This window comes from Olea europaea, chromosome 11 (genome assembly GCF_002742605.1).
Source record: "Olea europaea var. sylvestris chromosome 11, O_europaea_v1, whole genome shotgun sequence".
NCBI lineage: Eukaryota > Viridiplantae > Streptophyta > Magnoliopsida > Lamiales > Oleaceae > Olea > Olea europaea.
The window spans coordinates 7,307,848-7,325,116 of record NC_036247.1 but is presented as its reverse complement, the minus strand read 5'-3'; the positions used below and the strand labels follow the sequence as shown (position 1 = coordinate 7,325,116).

The 17,269-nt window shown below is 35.3% G+C and overlaps 2 protein-coding genes and 1 long non-coding RNA gene across 4 annotated transcripts; 2 read left to right on the top strand and 1 right to left on the bottom strand.

The window, feature by feature from the left end:
• Positions 1–3,444: 3,444 nt before the first annotated feature.
• Positions 3,445–6,039, top strand: LOC111403195. Its single transcript, XM_023031601.1, has 2 exons — positions 3,445–4,759; positions 4,924–6,039. Exons 1-2 carry the CDS (start codon positions 3,528–3,530, stop codon positions 5,762–5,764), a joined length of 2,073 nt encoding a protein of 690 aa, XP_022887369.1. The 5' UTR covers positions 3,445–3,527; the 3' UTR covers positions 5,765–6,039.
• Positions 6,040–7,742: 1,703 nt separating this feature from the next.
• LOC111403194 lies at positions 7,743–12,253 on the top strand. Of its 2 annotated transcripts, none has more exons than XR_002704420.1 (2): positions 7,743–8,026; positions 8,267–8,579. It is a non-coding gene; the product is annotated as an uncharacterized LOC111403194 (long non-coding RNA). The 2 variants fall into 2 exon arrangements; XR_002704421.1 differs by lacking the exon at positions 8,267–8,579 and adding an exon at positions 11,938–12,253 and having other exon boundaries at positions 7,747–8,026.
• Positions 12,254–13,884: 1,631 nt separating this feature from the next.
• On the bottom strand, positions 13,885–15,322 carry LOC111403193 (reticulon-like protein B14). The gene is made up of 5 exons (XM_023031600.1): positions 14,992–15,322; positions 14,672–14,852; positions 14,443–14,572; positions 14,289–14,358; positions 13,885–14,197 (listed from the first exon to the last, which is right to left on the bottom strand). Exons 1-5 carry the CDS (start codon positions 15,068–15,070, stop codon positions 14,028–14,030), a joined length of 630 nt encoding a protein of 209 aa, XP_022887368.1. The 5' UTR covers positions 15,071–15,322; the 3' UTR covers positions 13,885–14,027.
• Between the last annotated feature and the right edge of the window lie 1,947 nt (positions 15,323–17,269).

The window sequence follows — 17,269 nt, the reverse complement described above, 5'->3', positions numbered from 1 at the left end:
CTCGTTATTACTTACGACCATGGTTTATTCAAGATCCAATTATATGTAATTTGTATCTCACAATCATAACTCCTTGTGATTAATAGATTACCTAAAAATTGGATTTTCAGATTCTATTATTTAATATTATTTATTACAAAATTAATTTAAATAAATAATAGATCTTGCCAAAATCAAATGCATTAAATATATTAAAAGCGTTTACAACCTAAATCGATTGGATCTAGGACATAACACTTACAAACCTAATAACAATAAATATTTTATTGCCTTTGTTGATGATTTTAGTAGGATGATATGGGTTTATTTTGCCAAATTCAAGTCTGATGCATATCAGAATTTCAAACACTTCAAAGCTTTTGTATAAAAGCAAAGTGAACAAGCTCTAGAGATCTTGAAGACAGATCTTGGTAGAGAGTTACTTTCCTCTGAATTTGATGAATTTTGTGGATTCGAAGATAGCTTACTGCGGGTTTTACACTCAATAAAACTGTGTAGCAAAAAGAAAAAATCTCAGTCTCAATTGGGTGTGCAAAATTTTCTACTGTAAGGGAGAGTGTGTAAAGCCACTACTGCAAAAATTCTTTGTTCTAGTATTAGATTGACTTGATAAGTTGTTTGAGTCAATAAATTAATTCTAAAAATCAGGTCTTTGCTATTAGTAATGGGTCCTTATTTTTCTCCAGTAGTTTGGTTGTTTATTGGAATCTTGTTTTTCGAGCTCTGTATTTAAAGACTCTCGTCTCTTCAATAAGCGTAAGTAGTGTTTGCTCATATGCCTTTTTTTTTGTGCTTCGTGTTTTACTCGTCTCTTTTTACCTTTCTCTTTCTTACAATTGCAGAGAGAAGTCTTAATAGAGTTCTATTGTCTTGACACACTCACATGTAGGGCTGGACATGATCCGATTCGGTTCGGTTCTCGTTAGAATCGAATCGACCCGAAATTTTCGGGTATTTAGTAAGTGGAATCGTCGGGTCCAAATTTAATTACGAAATCGTTCGGGTTCGGTTCGATTCGGTCCGATTCGGTTCCATTCGGTTCCGTATTATAATTAAATTTTTTAATATATACAAAATTACGTTAATTTAATTACTGATATATTTAATATTAGCTCTTACAAAATAACGTAGTTCAATCTTATGTGTTTCACGTCTCTCTTTACTGAATTCTTCATAAATTTGATTATTAAAATCACAGAAAGAGAAAGATAGCGAGCTCAAAATAATTAAGAGAGATGTTGTAGAGCTTTAATTCGATTTTCTCCAGTAGAAACAACACTATAGTAGAATAACATATTTAGATAAAATTGAGGTCAATTTGATTGAGTCGACTTTGAACTGAATATTAGAAATAGGAAAATCATATTTTGTGGTTTGAACTAAATTAACTAGTTAACAAATTTATTTAGAAAAAATAAAATAATTTTACTTATTTAAAATAAATTAATTAAAAAAATTACGGAGATTCGGTTCTTATTCGATTTTTCGGGTCTTGGCCTAGAACCGAGAACCGAATCATACCCGTCGGTTCTTGATTCAAATACCCGTTCGGGTATTTAACTCGAGAAGAACCGTCGGGTTCAGTTCGGAAGTTTTATCCAGCCCTACTCGCATGTGACCAAAGTGGTGTTGACACCCAGGCAAGAGGGAAAAATAAGGATTTTATGATTATAGTTTTTTTTGGTAGTTGTGATATAGAGATAGGAGAAATAAAGTAGAGAGAGAAGAGAAAAGTGATTAGGGTTTTGAGTAGGTGGAGTGTAGTGGATATATATATTCATTTAATTTTATAATATAATTATTGATATTAAAAATTTAAATTATCGCCTGATTTTTTAATAAAAAACTTTACACCTTATTATTTAATTGAAAAGATAAAAATCATGTGTGGGTGTAATTTCCACTAAAATTTTTTTGAGGCAAAACTAAAGTTTTTAAATTATGTCACCAATTTAAGTACATAAAATGAAGTAAAATATTGGACCATACTTTTTCTAAAAATATTTTTAGAAAAATATAAATAACTCATGAGATATATAGTTATTATATAGAAATAGCAACAGAATATTTTGCGTTCGAGTTGTGAGGATCCAATCATTTTACTTAGAAGTTCAACATTCTATACCTTGGACCAAAAATTAAGAATAATTCTATATATCACCAATGATGCTAGAACACTAATTTATGTGGCATTATATGATATGTTTAATTAAAGGTAAAATTATATGATTCATTTAATTGAACCTGTAATTTAATTTCATTAGTGCAGCCACCTAAACTGGTTAGAGCATCTCTTGAGCCATAATTTTTATATAATCCAACAAGCTCTTTACATTGGCTCTTCATTTTTTTCCATAAGAAACGTTTATTGATTTCTCTTCATATTTTATTTAATATAAATTTTTATATATCAACCGATCAATCAATTTAATCCTGGTTTGAATAGTTTAAGAAATAGAATATTGAAATATGTGATTTATTAAATGCAATTATTGTACTTTAAGAATAGAAAATGAGTTTGATTCTTTAAATTTAAAGAGCCAAACTTACTATCTATTTTAAAAAGTTAAAATAGAAAGTCTTTTGAAATTCATTTTTAAGTATTGACTCTCCAAAATAAATATTGTTTTATATTTAGAGTGTATTTTAGTGATGCTTTTTGACTATTTATTTCGCCTCATAAAGATAGCCTTTTTTTTCATTTACCTCAAATTATAGGTCAGTTTCCTTGTTGAGAGTATAATTTATTTATTAGTTTCATAATATATTCTTATCTAATGTGCATTTATTATCAATAAATATAAATTACTCATTTTTTAATTATTATTTAATGTAAAGGTATATTAAGAAAAATATAATTTCTTGTTTGGTAGAGATTAAAAATAGATTTTAATATAAGTTAAAATAAACAATTAATTTTAACTATATATTTGATAGGATCCATAATTTTTTAACCATACATTTCATCAACTTTTATAAAAAATTTCTAAAAAATTGATTTTTATACCCATTAGAAAATGGCTCTAGTTTAATTATGAGAGTATTTGACACTCATTTTTATGAAAAAATAAATTTTAGAATAGTAGATTGATGGAGAATGTGTGAATAAAAATAAGAAATTTTTTTTGATTTACGCGTAATATTATTTTAATGAAGAATATTTGATTGAAAAGAAGAGATAGAAAAATGTATTTTGATAAAAATGAGAATCAAACGAGACATATATATATATATGAAAATGAAAACAAATAAGGCTTGTTTGAGCACACCTTTTTGGACAAAAATGTGTTTGGAATAGTGATTTTTGGTGAATGAGTTGTTAAAATATAGGAAATTTTTTGAAAAAATGAGTTTTGAACTAAAAGGGGTTCAAGCAGGGGCTAAGCAAATGATAAATACGAAAGTTTAATTGTAAAACAGCTGACTTGTCCAAGAAGTATAAAAGAACCATGTTTTAAGAAAACCCCTTGTTTTCTCTATTCTCCTCTACTTTTTTGTCGTGCCTTTTTCTTAATTCGATCCATTCTATGGATCCTCTACCGCCACCGCTACAGCCTTCAGCCGCTCCACCCATCTCCACCACCAACACGACGGCGGCGGCGCCACCTCCACTACCAACCCAAGTCAACTACCCAGACTCCTTGGATTCCTCCCCTCGCTCCCGCAACACCAACTCCTGGGACGACCCGTCTCCACCACTCCCTCAACCATCAAAGCTCCGCCTCATGTGCAGCTATGGTGGACATATAGTCCCCCGCCCACAAGACAAGTCCCTATGCTATATCGGAGGTGACACACGGATCATCGTCATCGACCGTCACACCAGCCTCACCAGCCTCCACAACCGCCTTTCCAAAGCCCTTCTTAACAACCAGCCCTTCACGTTGAAGTACCAGCTCCCGAACGAGGAGTTGGATTCTTTAATCTCTGTTGCTACTGATGAAGATCTTGAGAACATGGTTGAAGAGTACGACCGCCTCTGCAATTCGAGTGCGTTGAAACCTGGCCGACTTCGCCTGTTTTTATTTCTCAAAAGTTCAAGTATTGAGCAGCTTCTTGTTGAAACTGCGTCTACTAAATCAGATGACTGGTTTCTAAATGCATTAAATGGGAAGGATATTAGTATGACTACATCTGCAAAGGATTGCGATTTTGCAGAATCCTCTTCGGTCAATTCTCTTCTTGGCTTTGATGACGATTCTGTAGATAAAGAGGCCAATACAAGGAAATATTTGGAATCCCAAATGGATTCAGCAAAGAACGATGGAAATGGCAACGGGACTATAATTAATCACGATGTGCATTCGGTCCCGGATTCTCCAGTGCTGGAAGCCAATTCTTCCTTTGGGTCTGCTTCTAGTTCTCCATCTCTGGCGAACCTGCGGCCCATAAGGGTACGGTCGGAGGAGAATCAGAAGGTAGAAAGGTTGGGAATTGAGCAGCAGTTTCAGCGGAGCGTCGTGGTTGTGGAGGCTGGTGGAAATGTTAATTTGCCTCAGAAGCAGGAGGAAGGGAGTTTCGTGCCAATGGGCTGGGCAGCTGGAACTGTGGTATCAGGGGTTCCAGTGGCGGTTGGTGGCGGTGGGGAGTATGCAAATCGAACTTTCTCGGATGATGATAGATCTGATCATGGTGAATACAGAAGGGTACAACAAGCACAACAACAGTCACAGGTACACTTACAACAGCAGCAGACTCCTCAATTTCAGCACAAACAAGTTGGTCCTATCGATTTGCCTTCCCCAGATTCAGTTTCAAGGTACACCAATTTTGATAATAAGATCTTTAATGATAAGAATTCTATTGTACAACAGGGTTTTTGTGTTTATTTTGGATCTTTTTATATCTGTTCAATTATTTGAGTAAATGTGATGAATATGATCTGAATCAGGATTTTTTTGGTGTAAATTGTAATTGGTACAGTGAAGGAAGTGTAAACAATCCATTATCTAGGCAGAGACAAACTATTTATCAAGAACCAATGATGCAAATTCAGTCTGGTAACTATAGAATTGTTTCTGCTAATCAAGTTGATCCGAAGATTGGGGATCAAAACCATAGCAGGGTTCAAATGCATCCGCAAGTTCCGGAATCTGGTTATGTATTATCAAGCCAGTTTGACCAAACTCATTCTCAATTACCTCAAATGCAACATTTTGTTCATGCTGGTACTCAGTATATCCCTGCCGGAGCAATGCCAATGCCATCGTATTACCCTATGTATCCTTCCCAGCAACAGCAGCCCCACCATCCTGTACTTGAGCAGCAGTACCCGTTCTACTTTGTGCCGGGTCAACAGGCCCAGGGTTATCATGTGCCGATGCAGCAAGTGAATTATAGTGAATCTATGTCAGCCACTTCTACCCATCCCCAAATGCCTCCTCCTGGATCAATGGCCCCTTCTTCGGCTCACAACCAGGGAAGAAATGCTTTCGCATCCGAATCTGAAATTGCTGGTGGTGTGCAGAGAACAGCAGCTCAGCAGTTAGTCCAGGATCCTTCCAGCCAGCAACAGGGACAATATACTGGTTTCACTCAAATTCATTACCCTTCTCAGTCGATGGCTCCTCCTTCGGCTGCCAATTCTAATTATGCCTATGAATTTACTGACCCTTCACGTTCCCAAATATACTACACTCAGCCTCTGCCACCGCAGGTGGCTGCTCAGTACCAGTCCATGGCATCCACCCCGGCTGGGACGTTACCTGAAGTGTCTACACAGATGTCCATGCTGCATCCCACAGGGAACAAAGCGTCAAGGTAGTACTCTGCAGCCACAAAGGGTGAGTCGGGCATGGATACACAATCTTTCTGTAATGGCTTTGTTTTGCCTTTGAAGTTTATAATACACTGTTTGTCCTGTTACTCTTAGCAGTTGTGAAATGTAATTGTGATAGGTAATTGATAAACTCTGGTCTTCTCTCTTCTTCTCGTGTGTATGTGTCGTATTTCTGTTGTACTTGCAAGTAAAAATGAATGTTGTTGGATGTCACACAGTAAAAGCACAACCTCGCATATTACATGGCTGGTTTACAGATATCTGTTATTGGCTTTTCCCTATTTATTTTTGGATATTTTGTGAATGATGCACTTCTTTTCTGATGAAATTGATATGATAGAAGGTACCCCTCATTAAAATCTCTGCTTCTACCAAACTTCATGTATGCGTAAGAACAGCAATTATGCAATCGGATCATCTGTGAGATATAGTTACCGAGATTGATATGTGAAGCTTCAAGTTTAAGGGACCGTTGAGGTTCTTATAATTGAAGTTTTCTTTGTGAATTGTTAAGATTGCATATATCTTTTATCAACATCCATTTACTACTTTATCAAATATATTTTTGATTTAGATACAGTGTTCTGTCTTAGTGCAATTAGGTTCCTTTAGCATGATTCTTCATGCAGCACAGTGTATATGTAATTGATACTTGAGTATGGAATCTTCTATCAATCACTAACTTAGACTTCTGTGTACACGAACTATGATTTATAGTGAGAACACCTCCATTTTTGTTTCCTTTTCAGAGGATTTCTAATAATAAGGCGCAGAATCATCAATGACTCCAGAAAATTAGCTGCACTGCCACATATGGTTTGTCATCATTTGATTTAAAATTTCACCTATATACACTCAAAAGAGTGTGGAATCGGCTGTGAGCTATGTGGATCTTTTAATCCTGTGTTCATATTATTTTTGCTTGTACAGTAGCATAATTTTCATGCATCTTTCTTTTTTCTTTTGAATGGAGCAAAAAGAGTAGCACTGAAATGCAAAATGCTAATTCCAGTCAACTGATTAGATCAAAGTTTCATGTTTAAGCATTTTGAGTATCTAAAAAATCTGGCTTCCTTTGCAATTACAACATCACCAATGCTGAACGTGCCGAAGGGGGTTCCAGATGAGACACATGGGGTGGGCTCCATGTAATTAAAATATTGTAAAAAAACACCACCCCACCTCTTGTGTTAGATCCCACCCTAGTTTCCTTGGTTGTGCAAGTGGCATTTTACTGGGGCATGAAATTTGACAGTTGATTGCGAGAAGCGTTTACTTTTTTTAACTTATACTTTCCGAGCCAACCATCTGTCGTGATTCCTTTTAATCTGCTCTTTTTGTGGGGAAGTTTCAAACTTTAGTTGATGTTTGTATGACGCCAAAGGACAAAGAACAATATCAAAAAATCTTAATTAATATTCTATGATATATTCGATTCTGATTAATGGCAAAAGTTTCACCAAAAGCAAGAAGCAAAATGATAAAATTCAAATATTTAACAAATCTTGTATTGTCCCTCTCTAGTATCCATTGCACAAATATTTTTAATTCCACGGGACCTGAAAAATATTAAACGTGCCATAAGTAATATTCTTTAATTTCTTTTACACTTCATACAGAAAAGGTAATATATTTTTAAAATTTCTGAAGAAAATCAATTATTTTTCTTTTTTATTTCTGAAAAACTTGACAATTTTGAACAAGAAAATGCTGTTTTACTTTATTACAAATAATAATAATAATAATAATAATAATAATAATAATAAAATGTGAAATTCTTCGGGAATTCATCATAGTAAGGATGAGCACAAAATTTATGGTTGACAAAAGTGTGGGTGGTGGCATTGCAGTTGATTGGGTAGGGCGTCGTAGTCTGATTTGAGAATTTTATTTTTTATATTTACTATATGCGATTTTTAAATTTATTTTTTACTTTATCTTTCCCAAAAATAATTAACTTTAAACTTACATTAGAGAACGACTTTTTTAAGTTTTAAGCACGTCCAAAACGCTGGAGGAAAAGTATTCCGCTGTGAAAGGGGGGAGAGATTCCTTTGCGGTGAATTTTTTTCTTACCATACACAGCGCCGAAAACGACAGCGCGTGGATGAACTCAAATCAATTAGGAGGAAACAACCGAAGTAGCAAGAGAGAGCATGATGGACCCTTTGTGTGCGAGCCGTAGTAGAAGGCATACAGTCCAGTCCCACTCAAGCCGTTCTCCATCTCTCAGGCGGAGCCTCTCAGGTACCTTCACATACATACACACATATACATGCAGATTACTCATGTTTTGCTCACTTTTGAGGTCACATAAACTGTTTGATGGATTGTCTAAATGAAGTGAGTGGGGAACTTGGGTGGTTAATGTCTTTGCCAGGAGCCTCAAACATAGTTTTGGAATCTGTTTAATGTTATTATGTTTTTTAAGGCAAACTGTGGAGGACATGGCATAGTTGGCTTATGTTGTGCATGTGACTCATGTAGAGTAGAACACAGGTTCTGGATCAAATGGATCGATACCGACGCGGAGTGGAGTGGAGTGGAGTGAGACGAGCAGAGCGCATTGAACAGAACGGAGCGGAGCGTCGGCATCGGCTTTGCGCGGGTTTAATTCACTATCTGGTTGTTAGGGACGTTGAATGGGTTGGGGGTGCGGGGGCAACGCCCCGCGGTACGGTACAGGGGTATTTTCTGTACGGATCTTAAAGTTTTATATGAGCTCAGATTAGGGTTAGTATAAATAATATATTGTAACCCTATTTTTCACAACTGAATAAAGAAATCTCCACTTCGCTCTCGTGGACGTAGGCACATCGCCGAATCACGTAAAATTCTTGTGTTGATTTTCTTTTTTCATCTCTTTAATATTGCGCATAAAATCCAACAGCTTATAATATAGCTCTAAAGCTTTCCCAGCCGGGTTCTTTTCCGTAACAACTAAAAATCTGAACTTTCTTGGTTTTAATATCATGTCTACACAAAATTGTTTTAAATGATTTTGATTTATTTTTTTATTTTAATTTATTTTTTTCATATTGGTTTTGAATTTTAAAGATTGTGTTTCTCATCTTTCTTTCTCCTTTTACTTGTACGGTTGTTTGGAAATGTGGTGTTAGTTATTAATTATTTCAAACGCATTATTATGTCTGAACTTTGTTCAGATGTGCACGAAATGAAAATAATAAATTGATAGACTTGTAACTAAATCAAATTTCAGGAATTACTAGTCCTATTTATAACCATATGATAAAGATTTATGATCATTATAATTCTAATTCTATAACTGTCCTTCTCATGCTTTGCATTGGACTAATTTTCTCCTATAACATATATAAGATTACATTTTGAAGTGTGCTGGTCGGATCTTCGGGATCAGAATTAAACAAGTCCAGTCAAATTTAGGTTGGGTTTCAACGAGTTCTAGTTTCAAAACTCTACTGTGTTGCCATGGACATAGAGAACTTAACATTCAATCTGTAATTGGTGGTCATGATGAAAATCCATAACTGATCCATTTTGAAAAGAAAAATTCCCTTTCAGTTATCTGTTGTGTCATCCCTTCTTAATTCATGTTTATGTAAGTGGGAGTGAAGTCATAATTCACGTTTCCAGAATGCATGTTTTCCCTCCTTTTTTTAGAAGTCCTGGGGATCTAAAAAGTTAAAGCACCCTTTTTGTCAGTTGATATGGATGGATGGTAGGATGGACGGATGGAGGGGGAAAGACTAGGAGATTGCAAAATGCAAATAAGTATATTGCTTGTTATAAATTAAAGGAATAATCCATATTATTGAGGACAATTAATAATGTTAAATAAGAAAAATTAAAACAAGAAAAATACATGATTTAAGGTGATTCACTCTCATTGTGAGAGCTACGTGCATCTGGTACTATTATAGAGAATTACAATGTGTTTTTGGACTCATGCATCTTCGTTTTTTATCTACCATGACACATAGAATAGAGGCTTAATACTAATAAAAAAGAATATATTGAGGTGACCTAATACACATGCCATTTTCCCAAAGTACCTTGTGAGACTTATAAATATTCACTACAAAGATCCCACCCCCACACACTAGGGGGTATACTGCCCCCCAAACCCGCATCAACGTACCATGAAGGTCCAATTGTGCCGAGGGAAAGAGAGCAATATATTAGGCTCTACACGTTAAATATAGCTTAGCACAAAAGGGTCTGTTGTAGTTAACATCAGCTGAAGTGTTGCTTGCTTGATCCATACTTTGGATTACACAAGATCTAGAGAACAATTTATAGTGTTCACCATCAAATCAAAGGTTCTTGATTACAAATTCTACTGAAGTGTGGTAAATTATTCTACCGATTAGGAAATCCTGAGATATCAGGCCCTGGAGTCAATACTAAACTAATCCATAAGTGCTGTTCTTTTGTCAAGCACAACCTGGTTTCAACCCATGTTTTATTTTATTGGCATAACTTTCTAATTTCCCTATGAATCTTGTCAAATATACTCAATAAGACTCGATGCCCCTCGATGTGAGATGTTCTCTCATTATACAGAACCAAATCAAAATTAAATATGGTAAAAACAATCTATCTATATTTGGTACAATTATAATAAGAAGCCCAAAAGGCCCAAAAATTAAAACAAAAAAGGCCCAATTACAACACTTCTCCTTCTTCCCTCAACCTGCAACAGCGACTTTCTCGCTCTGTAACAATGGTGGCAGCGAAGTCCAACAGTTTCCTCCCCCAGCCGTGTCCAATTGAAATTTGTCCTGTCCGTCCTGTATTTTATACCCGTTCCCGTGTCATGTCGTGTCAACACGGGTATGCTGGTCAAAAGAAAGGTCTGAGGATCACATGAATCAATATGGTTTTAGGATGGACTGGAAGGACAATACCATCGGCAGCTGTACTTGAATAGTTTCATGATCACTAAAAGGTGAAAAAAGGACAATACCATCGGCAGCTGTACTTGAATAGTTGCATGATCACTAAAAGGTGAAAAATCCCAAAGCTCAATATCACCAGCACTCTCCCCCTGAATTGAACTATGGTAGCATGTGTATCTTCAAAAAGGTTGACATCCATTATAATGAGAAGCTTCCTAGTTTTAGGACAGAAACACTTAAAAAAACCTTTTTAACATGGTGAGTAGCCCAAGAAAATGCATTTTATTGCTCTAGGATCTAGCTTAGTTTTCGGCAAGGAATGAACATAAACTATGCGTCCAAAGACTTTAACTGGGAGATTTGAAAAAGTCTATTGTGTGGGAAAAACTAGAGAAACGTTTGGAGTGGAGTTTTAAACTGAAGGACACTAGATGGAAGCCGATTTATGAGAGCTTCCCCCCAAAAATTCTTTTGCACATTATTAGTAAACAATAGGCTCTAGCAACTTCTAGGATATGTTTGTTTTTTCGTTCAGCAATACCATTTTGTTGGGAGGTGCCTACCCGTGTTTGATGAACAATCCCATGATTACTAAGGTCTACTCCTAGGATTTGGTTAAAGTATTCTCGGCCATTATATGTAGGATTTGAATTTGAGTTTGGGATTGGGTTTCAGTCATTTGGTGGACGTTCTGAAAAATTTTTGCCGTTTCAGATTTTTCTTTTAAAACGAATGCCCAACAAACTCTAGTATGGTCATCAATGAAAATAATTCTTTTTGCTTTGATTGGTCCCCTAATATCACTGGGAAACATCGAAAATGGTAGAGACTCTGTATGGCCATGTAGGATAAGAACTCTTTTAAATCCCATCCATACCTTAAATTTAGTCCTGATCCCCATATGTCTACTCAATCTTATCATTAGCATGCGACATGCAGCTGGAAGCTCATTTTTCCTTGGTTTTAATAAGAATATGATTATTCCATCCAAGTCAGTAACACGTTTCCATTTAAATTTACTTAAAAGAGTCGTTTGCAGTACTTTCCTTATTTGCGTTTCTATCTAACTTATATAATTCAATTTTTTCCAAGTGTCTAACGTGTAATTTTGAGACGAACTATTCTAATTTTAAATGGAAAAGATTTATTTATTTATTTATTTTGGTCATATATCTTACTGTTTTAATCATAATGCTTTTGTTCTGAACTCATAAACATTCTACTTGTGCCGTTGAGAAGCATCTGCAATCTCTGAAGTTTTGCATTTGTTCCATGCAGCATTCTTGGTGATGGATACCCGTACTTTGAATTGTTAGCAGTGAATACGGATAAATCTCCATTAACAGTGTCCCAAATTAAAGAACGTGTTACGCAGTTTGAAAAAGTTGGCAAGCATAAATTTCTATCCTTTACAACTTGCAAAGGATAAGATAATTTCAGTGCAACTTTTTTGCTTCCAAATATGGTTTTCGGAATGTTTGAAACAAAACTCCGGACTAGCTTTTATTCAATTTAATAATCCTTGCCCCTTATCCTTTTAATGGCTCTATTATAAAACAAAGATAACTCTACTACATATTTATTTTTGATGTTACATGTTGGAAATTGTCTTTATAAACCTTGAGACGTGGTTCTGATTAGTGTAGAATGCCTCAGATATGACTCTTTATGCATGAGGTTGCTCATATCTCTTCTATTACCCAATCACGTTTTAATGTGCAACATTAGATCTTTATCTGCATTATTTAGACTGTGTGCCGTTGAATAAATTATTTTGTGAGCCTTTATTTATTTATTTTTTGTATGTTTGGCTGTGTGCCTCCTATGGGTCATTTACTTTTCGTCCGTGATTTGATAACCTGTTTTGCAATTTTTATTATTGATATTTCCTAAAATAAGAACACAGGTGGTCATTCGTATGCTTGTGAATTTAAGTATGGGATCTTTTATTTTTTAAAATGTAGGATACGGGGACATCGTTAAAAAGAGTCGATACGGATACATGGATGCGTATTTCAAGTTTTAATTTTTTCACTAGCCCATGATATCATTTTGAATAAATCAAATTCAATTGTTCACAAAGAAGGAAATGAGTGCTAAATTAGGGTTCAAAATGAATAAAATAAAATTTTGGAGTTCAGTTTTCAATTATGAGAAGTTAATTACTAAATGTTCTATAAAATAAAAAATGAGAGACCTGATTGTAATTTGAACTTAGTGGAGCACTAGGTAGCACTATATGGAATCCATTTTTATTTTATACAAACAAAACCTTAAACTACCGATACAGAGAGGGAAAAAAGGGGGGGAAAAAAGAGGAAAAGGGAAAGAAAAAATAAGGAAAATTTAGCGCTATTGCCCTTCTCCATCCTCTCGGAGGTGACATTAAATTTAGAGAGAGCAAAAATGGGAAAGGAAAAGAAGAAGGAAAAAAAAAAAAAGAAGTAAAAAGGGAAAAGTGTCCAGTTGAAAATTGGAGGATTTGGCATATGTTCCATACTCATAACTATGTTGTATCGTATCCGATACGAGTACTCCTACTATTTCTAAAAGTCCGAGTATCAAAGGTTTCACAGCCTAAATATGATGGCGGGGACCAAAACAATGTTGAAGATACTCATTGAATGCAAAAATACAGGTTGTACTTTCCTAGTTGGTGGTCAAAATGTTGATGTGGTTTTCAGGGTTTTGCCAAAAACTTTTGAACTTGCTCATTTTGTTTTGATGTTTTCAGTATACAAACTAAAGCAATTCTATTGCATGATCACGGCAGGTTCTTGACGATTTTGATATTCCAAAGGAGCTAAAATATATGTTCATCCCAATACCAGTCGAGAGATTCTGAATGGACATATCGTCTACGGAAATCAGGAAAAGTCGAGGAATGTCGACTTCTATTGACGCAAGGTTGTAGATTTTACTCATCCATATTAAGCAGTCATCATACATTGATAAATGAAAGAAAACAAAACAGTAACTAAATGTCCAGCACTAGAAATGGCATGGTCTAGGGTATACTTTTCATGTCTTGCTAGTTTGTTGTGAAACTCGGTTTGTATACCTATTTTACCAAAAAATGTATCAAATTTATATTAAAATTACATTTAAAGTACGTTATTACCTCTTTCATTGGTCAGGTCAAAGGTTGCGATTTTATATTAGTTAAAGTATAATAATTTTTGGCACGTTATATTGGGCATTGCTTGACAAGATTAAGAAAGAAAATGAAGTTGAAGTCTTGTTTATTTGTCATTTGCGTTACAAACATGTCCTTAATGTAAAGTTGCATTGTTTTGTTTATTCCGTATGTTACAACTTGTAAATTATGTACAGGAACTTGCACGTATGCTGTGTTCTTGAAACGATATTCAGAATCTCTTCCTTTCTTTAACAGGTCCTCTTGGAATCTTGTTCAGAACCTTGGCATCAAATTTCTTGTACAATTTCTCCATATCCTGGTTCCCTATGCTTGCAAGATAATCCACTTCACCTTGATACCGTTCGTACAATGCAGGTAATGTGGCCAGGCAAAGAAAACCTGAAAATCGTTTCAAAAAAAGAGAGATTACGATGACTTGTTTTATAAGATGGATTATATATGACGTCCCAAATATGTTCTGTGTTCTTACCAATGTACAATAGATTCAAGGAGCTGAAGTTATTTCCAATTCCTGAAAATATCCATAGAAACGCGATGGCCTAAACCCGAAAAAGAATATGAGAATTGATGAAAGATGTGCAAGAAAATAATCAAAGGTCAAATGACAAAAATGAATTTTGTACCAGGAAAAAGGTCTTCAAATCTTTCCCAGAAGCAACATCATAGAATCTCAACAAAAACCTGTTGATTTTGGTTAACAACCAACGTAATGAAGACTCTGGAATTGTAAGGCCTCTTAAATCGGGAGGATTCCTAGTGATTAACATAGGAATACAAGATGTTTGTTAAAATGCCACAAAGAAAAACTAGTGATGTATGAAATCACAATAATGTGCTAGAGGCAACGTTTACCTGTCCAATATTATTGCCCCATTAGACCAAGCGAACACAACTAACATCACAGCCATGGTGACATGGCAGAAAAGAGTCACAAAGTTGTACTCCATGACCTCGAACAGAAACCATATTACGGTGAATCCGATTAATATTGCTGTTGATAAATTCTTATTCCTCCATAACAATATGTCAGCAACTACAAAACAAGTTCGATGTAATTTGGATCAAGAAACCATCATGTCATCTTAAAAAACGCGTTCTGATTATTGTCATGTTGATATTCGTTGCAATGACAAGTCACAAATGTAGAACCACAGAAAAGGTTAGAAAATCACCTGTCCCTTCCCCAAGAATTGCATGCAATGACTTTTCATGACCAACCCGTCTCTTTGGATCCGAAGAGTAATTCGACATGTTTAAGGAATATGATTGCCCAATGGTCAATTCCTCAATGGAATATAACCAGTACAGGGGATTGAATTAGTAAGTACGTAAATTAGATTATATAAGCAGTGGAAATATTCATCTTTGCAGCTAAGAAACTTTGTAACACGAGAAAGAAAGGTATTGCTTTGGCATGACAAGAAAGACTATCCCATGAGAAATTGTACATTTAGAAATAATAAATAACAAAAAGCATGCAAAGAAAACCAAGACATTTGATTTCCCAATATATTTAGACGTTTAAAAGAAACTTCTTTTACATCATATATAAGAGTTCTCTATCAAAGAAAAAAAAATTTACTTCTTTAAAAGGAACTCTTATCTTGCTTTTAAAAATAAAAAACTTATATACTTATTAGTAAATTTTCAAGAATAATGCTAGATGTACACTTGAAATTCTCCCTTTGTGGGGGTTGGGGGAATCGCACATTGATAGAAAAAGTGGGGAAAAATCAATGGTGTAAATTATGCCATGTGGAATAGTGTAATCCATGATATAATCCACAATGTATTTGTAGTAGCTTTGAATTTACAAATCCTTTTGTTGATTAGTCCAATTCACTTTTTTTGCTCCAAGTCCGTTTAATTTTTCTCAGGTAATAAAAAAATGTAGGAAATTTTTTGTTCTATATGTATTAGCACAGTTGAAAAAAAATTTGTCCTCCCTTACTCCGGCCCCGATTGAGAGGAATGCATGAATAAACCATTGTAAACCTATCTCATTATTTCTGTCCATGTGATTAATGAAGGATAAGATATTTCAATTACTTTCTAATGAACATTAATTGCATCAAACATCGGATCAAATGAATTAATCAGTTAATTAGCGCACGTTATAATAGTGTTGGAGCCGCGGGAGTTTGTGGGTTTTGTGCCTTAGCAAAACATTGTTCTCTTTTATTAGCATATTTTAAGGGAAAATTACATTACATAACTAAAAGTTTCAAAATACATTTTCAAAAATAACAATTTTGTGAAAGTTTTTCAAAAATCCAATGATCACATGTTGTGACCCTGATAAAATTTTATGACTATAATCACCATCACCTCCACCAGAATCTCCACAGTTAAACCATCGTCACCACCATCACCTTCACCTTCACCTTCACCTTCACCTTCAACACACCTCAAATCCCCCATCACCTCCATAGCCCAATCACCGTCACTACCACCACCATCTTCACCTTCAATATGCCACAAAACCATCACCACTTCCACAGTCAAACCACCTCCACAACCACCTCCTTTACCTTCAACACACCTTAAATCCACCCCTGGACTGATAAACTATTGATGCAAAATCTAAGATGCAGCACAAATGCGGAAAAAAAGTAAAAATTCAAAAGCAAATTTTGGTCCAATTGATGAAAACCCATGGCTACACTAGTGGCGGAGTGGGGGTACCGATGCCATTGGTATATATTTGCAACGATGTGTTCTATTGACGGTAATCAAATTCAAGATTTTTGGTTTACGACTTCGAAAGCCATTTAGTAGATTATGTGGGGCCAATCGAAGGTGGAAGTTGGGTTTGAGAGGTGATTCCGTCGATAGTAGGTGGTGGGAAGTAGTGGTTGGAATTGTAGCCGACGATGTTTGTGTGGGTGAAAATGGGGGTTAGGATTAGGGTTAAGGTTAACGATGATGGTAGTGGGTGTGGTTAGGGATGTCAACTAGTCGAGTCAGCTTGCGAGCTGAAACTCGAGGCTCAAGTCAAATTAAGTCGCCTTTTTGGCTCGAGCCGAGCAAAGCAAAAGTACGGACAAAAAATCAAGGCTCGACCCGCTCGAGCTAGCTTTTTATATATATAACACATAGATAATTTTACGCTAAGCTATTGTGCCCTATTGAGAGGCAGCTACTACCCTTTTTTTAAGAGCCGATTAGACGAGCCATATGGGCTTGGCTTTACGTCCCGAAATGGGGCTCGATCTAAACCTCGGCTCAGGCTTTTTTCTGGCCGAATCACGAATGGATCAAGTTGGTTAGCCAAATTGCCATCCTTAGGTGTGGTATGATGTGGGGTGGCATGACACCTAATTTTTGAAATAAAATTCATTTGACCTTGTTTAATGAAAACTTAAAAAGTGTATTTGTTATTTAAATCAATTAGGACCAGTGCAACAAAGCCTTCGGTAAAAAAAAATTATTGGATTTTTCTAAAATTTA